The sequence below is a fragment of the Lingula anatina genome, chromosome 1 (genome assembly GCF_051362555.1).
Source record: "Lingula anatina isolate TDL-2025a chromosome 1, LinAna3.0, whole genome shotgun sequence".
Classification (NCBI taxonomy): Eukaryota; Metazoa; Brachiopoda; class Lingulata; order Lingulida; family Lingulidae; genus Lingula; species Lingula anatina.
Genome location: NC_141767.1, coordinates 9,241,396 through 9,261,165, shown reverse-complemented (window position 1 = coordinate 9,261,165; position 19,770 = coordinate 9,241,396). Strand labels below are relative to the sequence as shown.

Below are 19,770 nucleotides of genomic sequence, written 5' to 3'. Positions count from 1 at the left end.
TGAAAGCGGGACGTTACTCACAGAATGTGAAAGGCTTAGCAGCAATCTAGTACGGGAAATATACAGCTGCACAGTTGAGCTGCCAATCAAACACATATATGGACAAGTGTGACCTACTTCAAAACTCAGACACGCTACCACAGGGGTAAATCAGCAATTAGGCTAAAATTACGGGTTTATTTGTAAACTTCCATTATTTTAAGATAGGCTGATATGTAGTTGATGTTTCATCTATCTAATACTGACAAATTCAGAAAAACACCCAAATTTTGACAATTTACTGTTAATTACTACCTTAATACAGTGAATTCCAGATGTCAATACCTTGTTTACGCTCCTAACCTGGTAATACCAGATGCCGTTTCCCCCCGCTAATGAAAGTTCGCAACGGCCCATGAAATCAATAAAACATCGTTTGTCTACGCCAAACTTCCCTTTATTACGTTAACTGGAGACTCAGTATAATCTGCGTACATTGACCGTATAAAGCCAGGAATAATACAATTAACCCAATTTCTTAAATTTGCAAATGCGAAATCTTTTGAATCAATGGGAGTAATATTCTCATTATTATTGGAAAGCAAACAACAAGACACTGGGGAAAATAAAATGAGCTACAACTTGCTGAAAGTTATTTTTCTGCTTGGTACATGTATGTAAATAACAAAAATAAGCCAGTGCGTTATTGTCGAAGGTCAAATATCCAAACAAAATGAAAGAAATCATGAGTTCACGTGTAAATCTCGATGAGAAGGACTGCTATCATTGTTTATTGTTATTATTGTTGTAAATGAAAATCGCATATCCACGTATTGCCGTGCAAAGTTATTATCCAATAGAAAGATTAATGTCATTTTAAAAACATTTACATGTCTCAAATAATGGGTAGAAATCCGTTGAGAAAACGTTGAAGGTTACGGTTTCGTATCGTAAGATCTCATTTTTCTCCTCTCCAAATCATTTCCCAGGCGGTTTTGATGGCGGCATCGTTTTTTCGGAAGCGCTGCTGTAAGTCCCGCTTTTTCACCTGCAAGGAAATACACACTGCTGTATTGACCATGTCGCTGTGATTGAGTCTTGAATTTGATCTGTGTATCTGTCTATGCACATACCCAAAACTTTATCAACAATTTACCGATAATCGCTAAGGTACATCATTTAAAATATATTCACATAACAACATTTTCATTTTGATATTAGGATGATTTGATTTAATTGCAAAATCCATATAACTGCACATTCAGATTATTCAACATCCCTTATAGACGCTGCATCTTTTCTAAATAATACAACTTACCATTTTACTGTTTAAAATGTTTTTTCTTTCTATGTCTGCTCTCTTGCCAAAAACTGTAAATGCACAAAATAAAAAAGGTAACAACATTAACAATTACAGCACCAGCAAGAACACCACCACAACCATCAATAACAACAATAACAACAACAATAATAATAATAAAAAGACCTTTGTTTGCAATCGAAAAAGCAACGCAACGCACCACTATCGGCAATAATGATAATGACAATTAAGCATCGTAAGAGAGGAGTTAATTTGCAATTAGAACGCAGTCACTTACAAAGCGCTTCATTTTCGGCAATGGCTCCAAATACTATCACTGCCATGAGCAGCAAAGCAACTGCCTTAGCGTCCTTCATGGTATTGCTTCCTCGATCTCGGCGCTAATATCGTACTAGTAAACTACTTTTCTACTGAAAACTCACACTTTGCAATATGTACGCCTCTCAGTGTTAGTCACCCCTTTTATCCGATCTGTGTAAAGTACACAATAACGTACATCAACTGCGGACAGTCCTTTGATGAATAGCTACATTCTTTGAATATAAAATATGTCCCAATGTAGCACCATTGATTTCAGGTCTGCGGCCTGAGGGGTGAATACCGAGAGTGGAGCCATGGTGAGAGATCTGAACCAGGATTGTAGCACACTGAAACAAATTCCATATGAGATTTTGCAGCGGTATAAAAAACGAATAACGTTCACTGTCACAAGTAACGTTCACTGAGAATAAAATTGGAGTCATAAATAAGAATAAAATTCTAGTCAGAGTCCAGCACCCCTTGACCTCCATGGAGTTAATTTGACTCCCTATATGTAAGGGTCAAATAACCCCACTACCAGAGTCTTTAGACTCTCTTATCAGAGTCAAACACCCCCTGGCTCTCATGGAGTCAATCTGACTCTAAAATCAGAGTCAAATTACCGGGGGCAAGTGTCTGGCTGACCCCTTTCACCGACATTTTTCGTTCGCAGTAAGTAAGCCTCGTTTCAGTACTAGTGATGGCAGTGAGCAAACGGCGTGGAGAGAGCAGTTTTCATCATCCTTTGTCAGTATAAACATTACTTTAGTGGCCATAGTTGGTTTTATGCATGAACAAGTGGTTTTCTATGTGTTTACCCTTTATGTGATATGTTGGTATACAGGTCAGCAGGTTTTGTTTCCAGGTTGTAGGTTTAACCCGCCATTGCATGTCACTGGGGAGGTATGCTAACTCATATATGATGTATACATATATGTCATGCTGTTTATTACCAGTGTTTGTTATTGCTGTGTCATCACCATATGCGACCGGATGACCGATGCGGAGCACCTGGTTCAAACCCGTCCAGTCTTTAATAAATGATACCCGCTGTCTCCGCGCTTGACACTGTTGTTGTTGTTGTATATTTTCATAATGTGCCAAAGAGTCAAAAATTGACTTGAAGGCACTTTTGATCATTCGATATGAGGTCCATGTTATTCGTGAAATTCAATTCAATTCAATTCAATTGCGCTCTACGGCTCATCAGAATGAAAGGAAATAAAAATATAAAGTCATTAAAACAACAACAATACAACTACTTCTAGTAATGATAAAAACTCATCAAACTGACGTTAATCTTAGCTCCGATGCACAGTTTAAGTACTTTCATAAGTTGTTTAATTGTGAAACATTGTTAGGTGATAACAATCAGACGCTGCTTAGCTTGTGTTCCTTGGTGACTACAATGTGGTTTCTCACCTGAAACCCAATCTAGAGGTGCAAATGAGGTCACAGGCATGCTCTTAAAATATTTAGTGTGCAGATTTCAATCTATGTTTGATTATTCTAGGGTCTCACGTGAAGAAGTTTTTATCAAAGTTTCACTAAGTCGTCGTTTAGTCCCAAAAAAGGAGCACACTTTACTGCTACAAATGCAAAACTTCCAGTTGTGAAATATTTTAATCACCTTGAAAATTCAATCATCACTGGTTTTTTCGAGCGACTTAAGTTTGTTTGTTACTGAATATAAAAAAAGGGAAAAACACACCCTGCCCACAGTAAAATAAACATTAAATAAACTATTTTCCACTCTTGATCCATACATTATATCAGAAATGTCAAACAAAAATGGAATCGCAATATATTTTTCGGTCAGCAACAGAAAACACTGTTTCTATTACACCAAGTGCTTGACAAACAAAATGAAACTTTCTGACAATTTTTCTGGGGAACATACGTAACGTAGTTAAGCAACGACGCAAAGCCCCTTGAGTTACAGTTTAAAAATAATTCATGAAAAACATTCTTACTTCATGTATCATTTTCCATGACTGAATCCCTACAAAATATATATCGGAACGCGGTAAAAAAATTAAAATGAAATCACCCGGAACGCTACGTTATCGGAACGTACGTTACCATTTAGGGGTCTTTATATAATGTTAAGACATGGGCAAAATTAACAATTAAATTAAAATTGAGACAGTCGTGGATTTTTATTTTATACACATATACAAATTTAATACAACTTTGAATTCATTCAATTTCATTTTGGACACTTCAGCATGTGAAATGCACCTCTATATTGGGTTTGGGTGTTCTGCGACACCTCTGGTCGCATCGGCTGAGGAATATGCCGTTTAAACAAGTTCATGGCCAATCTTCCATATTTTTCAGTGGGAACATTCACTTTGTTCTCGGGCTATCAAGCTTGCCTAACTTTTATCAACTGCTGTAGGCTGGAATCAGACGCAGTGGCAGCTCTGATTCTGATTAGTCTATCACCTGCTACTGTATGCTCACTACAGATAGCAAATTCTCATCAATCTCATCAACACTGTATATTACACACTCATCTTGAGGAAGATAAGCGCTGCAAAGGAAAACAGGAAAAAAACACTGGATGTCTTTTCTTGAACTAAGACGAAGCCTCGTACGTTGCAGCCACTCTGGGGATGACAGAATTGACTTCTTGGTTTTGTAGTCTTAGGGGACTTATTTCTGCTTTCCAGTACATATACTAGTTTTCGAATTTCTCATGCATTATTTTACATGCTGGCAATAGTTATTTTAGTATACATGTATAGCTGAACTGCTAAAGCATCTTCACCTATATGATGCTAATGGCATAACTCTTTTGGAATGTAAAGATAACGGTTAATTGATATATGCAACAATTGATTAACTAAATGCAGCTGTTTTGTTGATTGCAAAAATCGTGAAAGTCACTTTCCTATGCATTGTTTATAATTACATGTATATTTAACGCTAAAGGTCACAAGAGAGGATGCATTAATTTAGCTGCTCCATTGATTGGAAAAAGTTCCAGTTTAAGCGTTCATATCGCGACATAATGGCAAGGAGTACGGAGTTAACGGACTTAAATGCAGTACACTTGGAATTCATAACACCTTTACACTTGCAAAAATGCAAAAATGGAATAGCCTTTTCCCTGCCATACCTTTATACAGTGTAGGACATCGAAAACACGCAATGCCATTTTTTTTTTTTACTTTTAAACTTTATTATCTCTGTGTGGCAAAATTCTTTTAATTTTTTTATTAAACCACAAAAGAAAAAGTATCTTTCTTTTCTTAATACAACCGATTTTTTCTTTAAATTCGGGTTCTCTAATAGCAGTAACATTATGTCTTTCTACCTTTAAAAATAATTTGCAATTTTTTACAAGTTCCTTTGCATTTCTTTTTATTTCACCACAGTAATGTATTATAAGAAACATCCTGTAACAACTGAATCATTGAATCAAGTTTCATCGTACAATCTACTTTTCACACTCCAGCAGTAAGCTTAATTAACACGTGAACCCCAAACAGGCTGCTTAACTGTGGTTAGCAAATTGAATTATGTTGTAAACAATACATTTATCTCAATCGAAATTGAACCGATATATTACTTAATTGGAATTGGGCCTGCAACATAATTTGTACATATAGCAAAAGAAAAGAGTCACTTCGGCTCTCGGCACAGATTTATCACGATATATTAATTTACTAACGTTTTCATCACCTCTATGGCTATATATATGTTTTCTTTTATCAAAATAACTATTGCCCAAGCCGACACAGTTTACGATTTTTCAATTTTGCAAGAAACCGTGTTTGGTGATGGGGAGCTGCCATCAAACGAGATCTCAGTAGCCAAAGTCTCTCTACTTTTTCCAAGTTCTTTTTCCTCTGATATCCCCTCGGTCTCGACAGACTGTTTATCCGTCGATGGGTTGAAACAAGAAAATGAACATTCCGGAAGAGCATCCGACAGGTGTCGCTTTTTGGTTTCAGGCAAAAGTAGACCAAGGAAAGCAGCAGCCAGGGCAAAACTTCCAAAAATTGTGAATGGTAGGTGTCCTGATATGGTCCCCTGTTGGTGAAACAGACCAATCAACACTGGCCTCGATAACAAATATGTATCTACTAAGACATCTAAAATATCCAATTTTGTATTAAACTAAAACGTCTAACGACCTTTTTTAAACATGACAATGATCATGCAGTGAGACTTATAATGTCTATAGATGGATTGGAATATATGAAAACATTCAACTGATTAGATACAATGATTTGAAAGAACGTATAGATTGAAATGGATATTTTAAAGTTGAAATTGACAAGTAAAGCCTAGCTATAGTGTGATTTTATGGAGATTGGGACCAATAATTCGCTTTAACACTGTCAAAGCAATATCACCATCCACAGTTATCGAAAATAGCACCTACCAAGAGCCCAAATTGTGGAGCCGTCACACCTCCTATTCTAGCGGCCATAGAGGCAGTCCCACTGGCGATACTCCTAAAATGAAGAATGTACATTAAAAATATAACCGTATTCCCCCATTTTAACTACTAACATAGACTCTTTTTGATTAAAACTACTGAAGTTGAAAGGTTGACATGCATCGTAAGAAGCACAAAATTAAAGAAGAGAAATGATAAAACACCAAAATTAAAAGGAAAATGAAAATCACTGTAATAAAAGAAAAGCAAAGTCATGTTTCAAATGTATATTGATGAAAATTGATACTTGTCATGGGAACATCGGGTTCTTTAGCCCTGTGTGCCGTTGTAACGTGACAGAAAGTCCCCCGTGATAGAGAGTCATTCGTACAGGTAAGCCTCGCCCTAGATTTTGACCGCCTTAGGTCAGGTTAACCCTAACCATAATAATTAAATGGAGGGCGGACTTTCCGTAACACGGAACCTTAGTTTCGTTACATCGTCACTGTAAATGTGATAACCTGACAACAGTGGGATAGAGTTCAACAGTGTAAAGATACCCAATGGACCAAGCTGAAGTCGCGCCTAACTCGCCAATCAGAGCCAGGGCGGTAACTAGGGTTCCAAGCTCATCATTTTTACCTTAAAAGGAAATTTGATGACATTTAATGCAGAAATTTAATGCAGAAATTCTTTAATAACCTATTTAGACGCAAAGTAGGCATAGACGTAAAGGGCCTCTTTATGAATTTACTCATACATGTGTGCTTACTGCACGCAGTTTTGCTAAACTTTTTGCACTGATAATAATTGTTATTACAATAGGTTTGCTCACAATATGTACGTTAGTCGCCACGTTAAATCAGGGGCGGACCCAAAGATATTTTCTGACAGTCTTCCAAATTATCTTTGTTGATTCATCCTTCATTTTTGAACGTCTTTAATAAAATATTTTGAACTGCAGATCCTGGAGAGGCCACAGCTGGTATGTACCTTTTCCTTAATTTGTGAGGTAGCCATTTCTCCCTTTTAATTCCTCCCAAAAACAAAACAGTATATCGAGCGAAATCAAACAAATCCAGCATTCCCCAGCCTTGCACCCTACATATTATAATAAATTTTGTCTTAGTTAACGATTTTTAATATTTTGTTCTCGTGCTTGGATCCATCAGTGGCACAGCATATATCATGGATGTCTATGTAAAAAGAGGTAGCGCTAAAAAACTGAGAATGGGGACTTAAAGGTGCTTCATATATTATAATGTAAGTTCTAAATTTCACCGCAAAATTAGGATGGTTAATTTTAAAACATCTACTCGAAGTAGTCAGCAATCACAACATTCAAAATACACATGTAAATGTAACCTACCCGCTAACCCAATGAAAAGAACAGAGAACAAAGCCAGCCCGCAGAACAGCATTGATGTGAACATCACCATCCGGCGGCCAATCCTAAACGAAATACACGTAGTTACTAGTGTAAATAGTAGCCTTAGATTGGGCACCGAATATATATATGAGCTGTTTATTATTATTATAAACTAAACTTGTATATTAATTTTAAGTACTAAGAGCATCACTACTGCTCTAAAAGCAAACTTGAATATATTAATGTAAATGAATTATTTCATTGGCAATTTTTGGTGTGAACGTCTACGTATTTTTTGGCATCAATCGACACAATAACAAGTAAACAAATTTTAAATCACAACCCCAGTTGCTCGGATATCAAAACAGATTTTAACGCCCATTTAAAAGCATTTGTCAAATCACGGTGTGCATAAGCCTATAGCAACAAACAAGCATCGGTGTATATCTTTACACGTTATCTTTACAAAAACGAAGATAGACTTACCGGTTAGCGGTCAAAAAAACAGCAAGGGCTGCCACTAACGTAATCGCTGACATTAGAGCAAAGTTGACATACAAATCTCCGGGCAACAGCTTCACATTAAGCGATAATCCATAAAATGTCATAGAATACACGAACCTATAGACATATAAAAGTGGTTAATAACTAATCTTTTGGAAGATCCATACACTGCTATTATTTACACAATAAAAAATTGTTAAGGGCCTATAGTAACGAGAAAGCAATCCAAATTGACATACTTCTGTCTATTATTCTAATAAAACAAAAAGCACAAGTTAAACGCAACTACCAGTTAAACATGAGAACCAAAGTGTATTTTGCCAGCTGCGGTGTCCGAAACAAGTCCCAGATGGCGTAGTGTTTCAAAGTAACAGCTTTCGTTTTTTCCTCCTACAGAAGTAATTCAGCTTTAGAATCAATAGATGGTTACAAGATCAAATTAAGCCATGTAATTCAGTTCCAACATCGTGCAGTCCATTCTGATGACTTTCGTTAAACATTACAGATTTGCCTGTTAACATATGAACATCTACAGTGTATCAGATAACGTAATGATTTGCAAGTAAAGATATGTACGTATTATGTGATAGAATGTAAGCGGGTTATACCTACAAATATTAATTATTAAGGTCGATATTATCTGCCAACAAGTAAATAATCAATTCAAGGTATTTGACTAAGCCTTGGTTTTAAAAAGGTAATTCCTGAAATAATCTAATTGAGTAAGCAGAATATACATGTACTTCATATACCTCAACAAATTTTCTCAGCGCATCAAAACCAGGTGGCGTTTTATTGTTACCTATTGCAATGGAGCTCAAAATCTTTTCTGCTTCTTCAATTCTGTCATGCATAAGCAACCAGCGAGGACTCTCTGGGATAAATCTAAGGAAAAGTAAATATCTTAAAATAATTTCGTAGTAACATCGCAATATTTAATGTAACAATATTATATCTTTTCAAATAATGAAATTCTCAACAACATGTTATACATTTTTATTATTTTCACACATTTTTTAAAATCCCAGCATCATGAGGGAATGTTTATTGTGGCGAGGCTTGCGTAATTTCTAAATCGTTTTTTAGATTAGACAACAGGTGGCTCAGGAAGGTAAGTATGTTTCTTTGTGATTAATAAAAAAAAAGTGGCGAAATCTCAAGACAATTCATTATCGGTCGTGGAATGAGCTGTAGAGAATGGGAATCATCCAAGTTAGCCAAATATCTCGCGTAAAATCAACCAAGATTTCGCGAGTGCGGCACAGGAACGATTAAAAGCTGATAGAAAGTATACGCGTGTGTTTTCCAGGTTGCTTTCTCAATACTGTTAGGCCATTTTCATTTCAAGCGGTATGCCCAACTGGTCCATATTGGGCCAGATCACCTTGACATGTCCTGCATGTACCCTGCAATTACGTTAGGAGGTACGTGTACTGTATTCCCTGTCAGCAGATCTCCATAAGTTCGATTTCTGCTATGGAGTTGCTTGACCGTGTCGAGCGAGGGGACCCCGCTTAGCTAGGTGTCTCATTTTTGTACTTAAAAACAAATACAAATTGTCCAAGCACAAATTTCACTGCTTGCTAAAACGACATTTCCGGCGTCCAAAGCTCAGCCATAACGCTTTCTAGTCTTGTGCAATGTATGACGTAACGTTTAACCGACAGCCTCGTTTGCCTTGAGGCAACCTCGGATGATTTCCATTTCAGTTTACGGGGTGTAAACAAAGTTGAGTAGCTATAAGGTAAGGTCAGACCTACTTCCATAAGAACAAAACAAACACCGTTGGAAATGGTGCTGTCACCATCAGCAATGTTTTCCAGTCACGGATGAAGTATGCCAACAGTGACAGCAGTAAGCTGGCGGGGGACCAAAGGCTGAAAGATTTGACGTACAGTCTCCATCTGACGTTTACAAACTCCATGGGCCAGACAAAAGAGACAAGCATCAAACCTGTAATAGACAATCAGACTGTGTAACCCGAAAAAAAAACTACACAGCCCAATAAATTGAATACATTAATGTTGAAAGAAAGAAATCTACTCGTATATGAACATGTAGACTGGCCCTTAATTTAAAAAAAAATCTTACCTCCAGCAAACATTCCGTTCACGAAGCGAATGGCGGCGTACACTTCCCACACTGGTGCAAAAGCGCCACAAAAACCAACAATTGAGTTTAGAGTCAGCGCTGTAAACCACACTATTTTTCTTCCAAATTTATCCGAAAGGTGACCAAACAAGAGGGCTCCGAAGAAAATTCCTGCCATTTGTAAGGTTGTAATTATGGTGCTGACATTTTCCAAACTGCAGATTAGATTCCACTAAAAAGGGAAAGAAATGTCGATTCACCCAAACAGTTTCAGGCCTACTACCCAACTACCAGACTTGGCACCGAATGATCCTGAATTCACCGGTATATCGGACCACACTACCCGTTTTCAAGGTGTGTGTCTGGTGGTTGGGTAGACCTGAGTTTGTATCATTTATCTTAAAGTATTTTTTTCCATTCTAACACTTATGACAGTGCCATATTTTATACGCAACATCAAGTTTCAACAAATGATCATTAGCACTTAAAAAAGACCTATAGGTATGCTCAAATACCCCAAGTATATCCCCTTCTTCAAGCGACCATTTATGGTATACTGGAGTCTAATTTCCAAGCCATAATTTACACCATTTCTTCTACTGGAGGGACCTTTAAATAAAAGCGGCCGTCCATGACCGAATTTCGAGTATCATACTCGCGTTTATCCTTTACTTATGCTCGACTGTGTAAACGAGGAGAAATAAAATATATTTGGGTTAGTTGAAAAAATTGCCTGTACTTTACCTCTGTAACTACGGAAGTGAACGCAGATGTGTACTCTATTCCTGCACAGATCTCGTTATCTTCTGTACATGCATTCTCCACGCTACGGTTGCCTGTATACCAAGAGGATGTCAGACCGTACTCTGAATCATTTGTTCCCGTGCCATTGACGTAGGATGGACACACCCAGTTAGGCTTGGCGCCAATGAAAACAGGTATAAGAATTGTCCATGCAGTCATGAATGAGCTGGACCTTATAATAAACGCTGTTGCGATTTGTCTAGGTCCTATCTTACCTGAATAATAATATATTGGCCACCTTACTTATTTCAATTTATTGTCTGGAAATTCTATTAAATGCATAATCGGGCCTTTAGATTAAAGTGTTAGACATACACTAAACGTTTAAACATAAAGATGAAAGTTACCAATTATTCATATCGATAAAATTTTCGATATATTTGTATTTAAAAATCTGAGTATGATTCCATGACTGAAGTATAGTAATGTGTCACACACTGGATCAATCTTTGCGAAGATGCTTGGCTTGTAATTGGTTGTCCAACTAGGCGGAAATATACGCCTTATTAATTGACTGTTGGTTGATTTTAATTATTTTAGTTATTAAAATACTCGTGTAAAGTAAAAATCATCCCTATTCCAATAAATGAACGATTTCACAAAAGCTATTTTGCGTAAGCATTTAAATTTTCAACATAAATTATGATTGTGCCACCAATACTACATACACTTTTCTCATCTCGCAGTCGTAGCACCAAACACATTATCTACTAAAGTTGTTATTGCATGCTTTGCCTACTCAATACAGTTGCTGTGCAAATACTAACCGTTGGTTGCAAATAACTACTTACCAATATCGTTTAGGATGCGATCGAATCCTTCAGCCATTTTGTGAGGTGTCGCAACCGACAGACTAGGAGAGAAGAGGAGAAATAAGCAATTCAGGGATCAGTTATAAAACCTGTGTGCGTGACGATCGTGATGCAGCATTTTAGGAACATCAGTTGTCTTCGAGAAGAGGCATACAAAATGCGAAACATTGGCGTTTTTTCCCAAACATGCATGGTTGCATTGGTTCAACGTGCCCAAGTGTCAGTTAGAACTGCAGTAAAATCTATCTGTGTATTCAAGTTAGTAAATATACAAAATATGATTACATAAGATTGCATCAGAAAGTTAAGTCTGAACGTTATTGCTAAAAATCAATTTTTCGAACATAAACAATTGTCAACGGCCTATTGTGGGAAAAAAGTTTGGCGTAGTCAAACGACATTTTATGGCGACAACAATATCCAGAGCTTATTTACGCACATGCACATTCTGGGGAGACATGAAGGATACTATATATATTTTTTTTTGCAAGACCCTTTCTTTCATTCAGTATGTTCAGACACGTCATCTGCGTCTGTCGTCGCCGTCGCAGTCGTCGCTGTGCACTTTCTGTAATAACACGATAAGTGGAAAAACGTTAAACCCTTTGTTTTCAAACTTACCGATCGGATTAATATTCATAAAATGCAAGTCAACTTCGAAGCTTGATCAGACTATTTTCCTAAATGTTATTTTATTTATTTCTTTATTTATTTATTGACTTTATTAGCATATAAGCAATACAGATAACATGTTTTAAGAAAAAATCGATGGGCCAATTATCTTCAAACTTACAGATATAATCAATTAAAAAGAGATGCAGGTCAAGTTCGAAAATCCGCTTGATCGGACCATTTTTCCAACAAATATGTTGTTGTTTTTTCCTTTTTTTCAGCATATATAAAATACCGGTAACACATTAAGTTAAAAAAGTTAAACTATGTCTTTAAACTTCCAGGAGTGATCAATATTCGAAAATAGAGGTCTATTTCGAAAACAAGGCTAAGCAGATTTATTTTCTTGAAGTTATGCATTTTTGTGAAATGTTCATTTTTCACATATTGGCACTTTCAAGGTGTTACTTTGAACTTCCATGGACCTATCGGTGGTGACTATGCTGTTAAGCATTATGTAATATTGCATCAAAATTGGAATTAAACCCTATTTTTTGTACTGCCGCCAAAGTGCCCGTTAAAGGAGAACCATGATTCTCAAACTCACAGAAAAGATGCATAGGACTGAAATGCACTAGAAACTGAACTAGAAAATCAATCTGATTGAATTCTTTTTCTGGAAGATATGCAGTTTTGTAAAATTTTCATTTGTCACATATAGGCGTTTTCAAAGTAGGACTTAGAACCCCTATGGGCGTGAAGCCGAATGGTAGTTACATTTTCCAAATGTGCATGTTACGTATAGCAGATAATTAAAAATCGATGGTGATTATGCTGTTAAGCTTATGTAGTAATAAACATCAAAATGAGAAAATACCTTTCTTGTGCGCTGCCGGCCACCACAAACGCTATATAAGGAAAATTGTATTACTTGTTATATTATAACCTACAATAATGATTCTTAGGATTGCTATGCAATTGACATACATCTCAAATTGGAAAACCAGGTTGACTGAATTATTATTTTTTCTTGAATTTAAGCAATTTTTTGTTTTATCATTTTTCTCGTTCTGGCATTTCCAAAGTATGAACTTGTACTTTAATGGACCTGAAGCAATAATAATATAGTATCCTTAAAAAGCAGTTAATATGTTGTTTACAATGTCAAATTAATAAATGAGTGATGATAAAAAAATTGAAAGAATTTAGATGAAGTTAATGTCTAAAAAAATAAACACAATTTATTGAAAACATATAAAGAAAACCCTAAAACTTTCTTCCGTATATTGGATTGAAGGCTTGTTAGAGATCAATAAAACTTTTTTGAAAATAACATATCATTTGACGTTATCATATGAACAATCACAAAGCTCTATGCCATCCCATTCTCCAACCTCATCCTGAGCTGCCTACTCCCAGACTCAGCCCAAGGGAAATCATAGGTCTATACATATACCACTTAAGGATATTGTTACCTTTTGACAAAAGGTCCTTATTTGCTTCAGTGGCTTAATTAATTAATTAACATTTTCACATATGCCATCTTACGGGTGACGTCATAATTACGATTTGGGGGTAAAAATTGAAAAATCAGTTTCTCAAGTTTCACCTTTACCTGAGCATCCATGAACACCGTTTTAACGTCAATTTAATGACACCATTTAATACTCCAAAACTTTTCCAGTGATTTTTCTTGAAAGTCTTAGTTCAGATTTTATCATTGATTAAGCAAAATAATGCCTTTAATGAAAATATGTTATTAGGTGTTCATAACTCCATAACTAAAACATTTAACCAAAAGGACGGCACGAGATTGTAGCCCATACACTCGTGGTCAACTATGCCAACTTCCGTTCCGGAATGAAGTTACACCCATATCGATTGCTATCTCACCTCAAAATAGGTGTTAAATTGACGATTAAAGTTTTGAGTTGCCTATGTTTAAACATTGCAACGAAAAAATATAAACGCTGAAATTTTATATTTTCGAGGGCTTTTTCATTGTTTTAAAGCAGCACAAAGATAGAAGCATTATTGAATTATTAAATGCAGGAAAACCCCGGTATTTGGATGACAATAAAGAGTTAAAATACCCTTAACGTACTTCAGAAGGGTTTAGACCAGAAAATTAAAAAAAATAAAACATAATGACTGTGGGTTAGGTCATCTCGACAATTTATTGACCCGAAGCTGGGATAATGGACCGACCCCGAAGGCCGGGTTCAATTATCCTAGCTGAGGGGATAAACAATATTGGTGAATAAAATTGATAAGTTGGTTTTTGCACAAAACTTTTATTCATATATCCTCAACAATCACAAGACTCTCCATTTTAGCTTATCACGTCACATTTAAATATCATGATACATCACACAGATTTTCTGGTTACTCCACAACTTTCCGTTTAAATTTTTTCTTCAATCTATTAACATCCCCTTATTTGGTAATGGTGCGGTGTTTCGCGATTTTATGTAATATCTATTATTATTCATTTTTCCATAACTCTCCATTATTAGCTATCAATCCAAATACTGTGATTGCTTAACTATGTAATAATGTGACGTTTGACCTGCACGTAAGTTCACCAATTCCCGATTTTCCATCACCTCATGATAATAGAATGATAACTAAATTTTCTTGTTGATTTCTTTTCATTAATGGTACCGTTTGACACTCTTATTTGCACTCTTTGAAGTTTCAGAGTCATTGACTGTAAAATTTATTAACAAAATAATAATCATATTAATAATATATTTTCAATATTATATTTGACTGACTTTCTACATTTGTAGCATTTAAATATGTCGCTCTGAGCTACCTACATATATATATATATATATATACCGGTATATATATATATATATATATATATATATATATATATATATATATATATACTTAAACTTCGTTTCTGTTACCCACATAACTTGGCAATGCCAACAGAAATTACGATTTTTCAACAACCTTTAGAGGGGGAGAGCTGTCATCAAATGATATCTCCGTCGTCAAAGTCTCTCTACTTTTTCCAAGTTCTTTTTCCTCTGATATCCCCTCGTTGCCGACGGAGTGTTCATCCGTCGATGGGTTGAAGCAAGAAAATGAACATTCCGGTAAAGCATCTGACAGGTGTCGCTTTTTGGTTTCAGGCAAAAGCAGACCAAGAAAAGCAGCAGCCAGGGCAAAAGTTCCAAAAATTGTGAAGGGTAGTTGTCCGGATATGGTGCCCTGATGGTGAAACATATCAATTAACATTGGTCTCGATAACAATATATTTCGAGAAAGAATATTCAATTTTGTATCAAACTGAAACGTTTGACGACCATTTCTTAAAACATGATAATGCTCATGAGATTTATAATGCCGGATCAAAAATCTAAAAACAATGAATTCGTTAGATACAATGGTCGGAAAGTTTAAAGTTTAAATTAACAGGTTAAACCTAACGATGTGTGATCATTGTCCAATTTGCAGAGATTGGGACCAATAATTCGCCTCTACTGTGGCAAAGCAATATCACAACATTTTAAATACCTGAAAAATAGCACCTACCAAGAGCCCAAATTGTGGAGCAGTCACACCTCCTATTCTGGCGGCCATAGAGGCAGTCCCACTGGCGATGCTCCTATAATGAAAAATACGTATCAGAAATATTTGCATTTCCCCATTTTATCAACCGATACAGACTCTTTTTAATTAAAACTAACGAGGCTGGGTGGTTGACATGTATAGCGAGAATCACATTATGAAAGTAGAAGAGAAATGAACAAACACCAAGATTAAAAGAAAGATGAAAAGCACTAAAATTCAAGTAAGAAAATGCATGAAAATATATGTATTGATGAAAATTGACAATTTCCATGGGAACCGAATGTTCTTCAGCCCAATTTGCAGTCACTGTCAATATCATTACCTGACAACAGTTGGATAAAGTTCCACGGTGTAAAGATACCCAATGGACCAAGCTGCAGACACACCTAACTTGCCAATAAGAGCCAGGGCAGTCACTAGGGTTCCAAGCTCATCGATTTTGCCTGAAAAGTTTAATTAAAGACACAGCAGATGTTCCTCAATAACTTTTTAGTCGCATAGCCAATACAGGAGTAAAGGGCCTTTTTAAAACTTATTCATACATGTGTGCCTATACGCCACGTAATATTAAGTTTTTTGTTATTATTATTATTATTATTATAAGAGATATATCTTTATATTTGCTCACAATACATGTATGTTCATTAGTGGCGAAAAAAAAAATTAAAGCAAAGCCAGTGGAACGGGCAAAATTAGACAAAATCCAGCATTTTCCTTGCCTGCAACCTACAAATTGTAATACATTTGTCGAGAGAATGAAAAGTTTAATAGTGCTCAGAAATTCTTTATTTCACCGCACAATTATAATGGTTAATTTTGAACCTTTCTTTTAAACACACTTCTTTTCATAATGTGGTCACGAACATCAACCCTCATAATGTGCATTCCCTTTTACCTACCCGCTAACCCAATGAAAAGAACAGAGAACAAAGCCAGCCCGCAGATCAGCATTGATACGAACATCACCAACCGGCGGCCAATCCTACACGAAACAAAGCGTAGTTACTTCAGTATAATAGTATCCTCAAATTGGTCTCCGAATGTTACAAAATTTATTGTAAACAAATACACCAATGTCGTTTGATAATGAACGACGCTAAAGCTAAAGCTTAACCTATACACTTCTTTTACATATCAACAGCATCTGCTCTAAAAGCATACTTGAGAATATTAACTTAAACTGAGTGATACCCGTCACACCAATCGTCGAACAGTATTTGGTGATATATGTTAATGATGCTTAATATTTTATCATGGTGATTGTGATCTATTATTTGTTTGTGAGATGCGTTTTCAACCGAAATCCGGCAAAAAACAATAAAAATAAAAACCAACCTCCCAACCCTGCCTTCAGGTACAAAAAGAATTATCAACAAGCGGCTACGTATTATCTGGCATCGATCCACATCTAAACAAGTAAACAAAATCTCAATCATGTCCCCAGGTGTCCGGAAATCAAATAGATTTTAGCTCCCATTTAAAACCATTTGCCAAATCACGATGTGCATTAGCCTATAGCGACAAGCAAGCATCGGTGCATATCTTTACACGTTGTTAGAAATATTCATGGTTTTAAAAGAGAGAAAAAACACATACCTGTTGCCAGTTATTAAAACAGAAACAAGTGCCACTAACTCAAGCGCTGACAAAAGAGCAAAGTTGACATACACGTCTCCGGGCAACTGCTTCACGTTGAGCGATAATCCATAAAATGTCATAGAATACACGAACCTATAACCAAATAAAAGTTCCATATATTCTTAGGATTTTTCACAATAAAAACTTTAAAGGCATTTTACAATGAGAAAGAAATCACAATTGACACGAGACAACTATTTTAGTACATTACTCGAGTAAAACAAATAGCACGAGTAAAACAAATAGCACAACTTTTATTAAATAAAACGCAACCCACCAATTGAACATGAGAACCAATGTATATTTTGTTAGCTGCGGTGTCCTAAACAAGTCCCAGATGGCGTAGTGTTTCAAAGTTACAGCTTTCGCTTTTTCTTCCTACAGAAGTAATTTAGATTTAAATCAAGAGATGGTTATTAGATCATGCTAAAAAAAAGCTATTCAGCTTCAACAGCATGCGATCACTTTCGATAATTTTTATAAATCTGATAAATACGAATGTCTGTCAGCTAACGTAATAGACTGCAATCAAAGCTCTATACGTATTATATAATGTTCAAACATTCAGTATCAAAGTTAATAAAATATGCCAACAGGTAAATTTTCGATGCATTTCTTGACTTAGCCATGGAGTTCATGGAGTTATTAGATAATTTCTGAATTGATCTAATTATTTAAGCACTTAACTTGACATTATTCAAATTAATATTTCAAATACCTCAACAAATTTTCTCAGTGCATCAGAACTTATTGGCGTTTTTTTTGTTTTCTATTGCAATGGAGCTCAAAACCTTTTCTGCTTCTTCAATTCTGTCATGCATAAGCAGCCAGCGAGGACTCTCTGGGATAAATCTATGGAAAACATTTTAAAATCATTTTCTAATAAAATTGCAATAAGTTATATTGTATTACATCTTCAAAAAATGAAATTCTCAACAAGATGCTATACGGTTTTTGTCACATATTTTTGAAACCCCATCATGATAAAGGCATGTTGATTAATGGCAAGGCTATCGTTAATTCAAAAACATAGTCTAGAGGAATAGAAATGTTTTGTTTCTTCTGTGATTAACAAAAAAGTAGACAAGTCTCAAGATAATTCATTGTCGGTCGGGGAATGAGCTGCAGAGAATGGGAATCATCCACATTAGCCCAGTGTCTCGCGTAAAACCAACCAAGATTTCGCGGGATTTGAAGAAGAGTGGGGTTAGAAACAATAGCATACAATCGAGTGCGTGCTCCAGTGAATAAAAGCTGATCCACGGATATGTCTGGTTGTTTTTCTCAGACGAGCGGTATATGCCCAACCGATCCAGTCTGGGCCAGTTCACCTTGATGGGTATGCAGGGCAGAATCCACCAATGTAATGCTGTGAGATAAATAAGTGATTTTTTTCCAATTTTTTTCTGACATTTCTTGTATGTTGCTATGGTTAATTTTGGTGTCAACTTGCAGGCTTGTGTTTAAATTGCTGCCTATTTTATTCAGGACCAGGCACATGTGTCGTGCAGTGTGGGATCTCTGACTATGAGCGGTACAATTGTTTGTTTACAAACAACAGTGGTGCACGTATTCAAGCACTGCCGGTAAGAAAATAAGCTTTTTAACAGTATATTTTTGTGCCATTTGGAGTTATGTCAATATGTCTGCATTCCATGGGGATAGGAAATGTTTACCAAATTATTTTGTTCATGCAGTTTTGCAGGCATTTCTAAGTATGGAAAAAAGGAATTATTTGGTGCTTTCTGCCCTGCAGTTAAGTAGGTACACATACAACTGGACTCCATTTCAGCAAATCTATACCAGTTCGGTTTCTGCTTTGGAGTAAATTGATTGACCGTGTCGAGCGAGGACATCCCGTTTAGGTATATCCATTGCTGCACTTAAAATGGGGCCAAAAGACAAAGACAAATCATACTGCTGTCTAACACGTCATACGCGGCGCGAAGAGCTCAACCATAATAACTGAAAGGTTAACACTACCTCACTTGAATTCTCGCACGCTTTCTAGCCTCGTGCAATGTATGACGTAACGTTTTACCGACAGCTTCGTTTGCCTTGAAGCAACCTCGGATGATTTCCACTTCAGTTAACGAAGATAAAAAAAGGGGGCGTGTAAGCAACATGAAGTATTTTTTTGGAAAGATTTGACCTACTTCCATAAGAACAAAACAAACACCGTTGGAAATGGTGTTGTCACCATCAGCAATGTTTTCCAGTCACGGATGAAGTATGCCAACAGTGGCAGCAGTAAGCTGGCGGGGGACCAAAGGCTGAAAGATTTGACGTACAATCTCCATCTGACGTTTACAAACTCCATGGGCCAGACAAAAGAGACAAGCATCAAACCTGTAATAGA

At 36.2% G+C, this 19,770-nt stretch overlaps 2 protein-coding genes and 1 long non-coding RNA gene across 3 annotated transcripts; all 3 read right to left on the bottom strand.

The window, feature by feature from the left end:
* Positions 1-414: 414 nt before the first annotated feature.
* LOC147763961 (uncharacterized) lies at positions 415-2,286 on the bottom strand. The gene is made up of 3 exons (XR_015331969.1): positions 1,578-2,286; positions 1,298-1,350; positions 415-1,027 (listed from the first exon to the last, which is right to left on the bottom strand). It is a non-coding gene; the product is annotated as an uncharacterized LOC147763961 (long non-coding RNA).
* Positions 2,287-4,776: 2,490 nt separating this feature from the next.
* On the bottom strand, positions 4,777-11,605 carry LOC147763960 (organic cation transporter protein-like). The gene is made up of 11 exons (XM_087001367.1): positions 11,553-11,605; positions 10,702-10,976; positions 9,958-10,189; positions 9,627-9,819; positions 8,619-8,751; positions 8,156-8,256; positions 7,849-7,983; positions 7,363-7,445; positions 6,515-6,635; positions 5,997-6,069; positions 4,777-5,641 (listed from the first exon to the last, which is right to left on the bottom strand). The coding sequence occupies exons 1-11, from the start codon at positions 11,587-11,589 to the stop codon at positions 5,351-5,353; spliced, it is 1,674 nt and encodes a 557-aa protein (XP_086857493.1). The 5' UTR covers positions 11,590-11,605; the 3' UTR covers positions 4,777-5,350.
* A 3,437-nt stretch (positions 11,606-15,042) lies between these two features.
* Positions 15,043-18,168, bottom strand: LOC106168866 (organic cation transporter protein-like). The gene is made up of 7 exons (XM_087001415.1): positions 18,130-18,168; positions 17,689-17,789; positions 17,370-17,504; positions 16,673-16,755; positions 16,096-16,216; positions 15,735-15,807; positions 15,043-15,410 (listed from the first exon to the last, which is right to left on the bottom strand). The coding sequence occupies exons 2-7, from the start codon at positions 17,697-17,699 to the stop codon at positions 15,132-15,134; spliced, it is 702 nt and encodes a 233-aa protein (XP_086857541.1). The 5' UTR covers positions 17,700-17,789; positions 18,130-18,168; the 3' UTR covers positions 15,043-15,131.
* Between the last annotated feature and the right edge of the window lie 1,602 nt (positions 18,169-19,770).

Coding starts and splice junctions, on each gene's coding strand:
- LOC106168866 (XM_087001415.1), bottom strand. Junction 16,217..16,672: donor TCTTTTCATTGGGTTAGCGG/GTAGGTAAAAGG, acceptor TAAACTTTTCAG/GCAAAATCGATGAGCTTGGA. Junction 15,808..16,095: donor CTTTATCCAACTGTTGTCAG/GTAATGATATTG, acceptor TTTTCATTATAG/GAGCATCGCCAGTGGGACTG.
- LOC147763960 (XM_087001367.1), bottom strand. CDS start 11,589: ATGGCTGAAGGATTCGATCGCATCCTAAACGATATTG. Junction 8,257..8,618: donor CGCTGAGAAAATTTGTTGAG/GTATATGAAGTA, acceptor TTACTTCTGTAG/GAGGAAAAAACGAAAGCTGT. Junction 6,636..7,362: donor TCTTTTCATTGGGTTAGCGG/GTAGGTTACATT, acceptor TTTCCTTTTAAG/GTAAAAATGATGAGCTTGGA.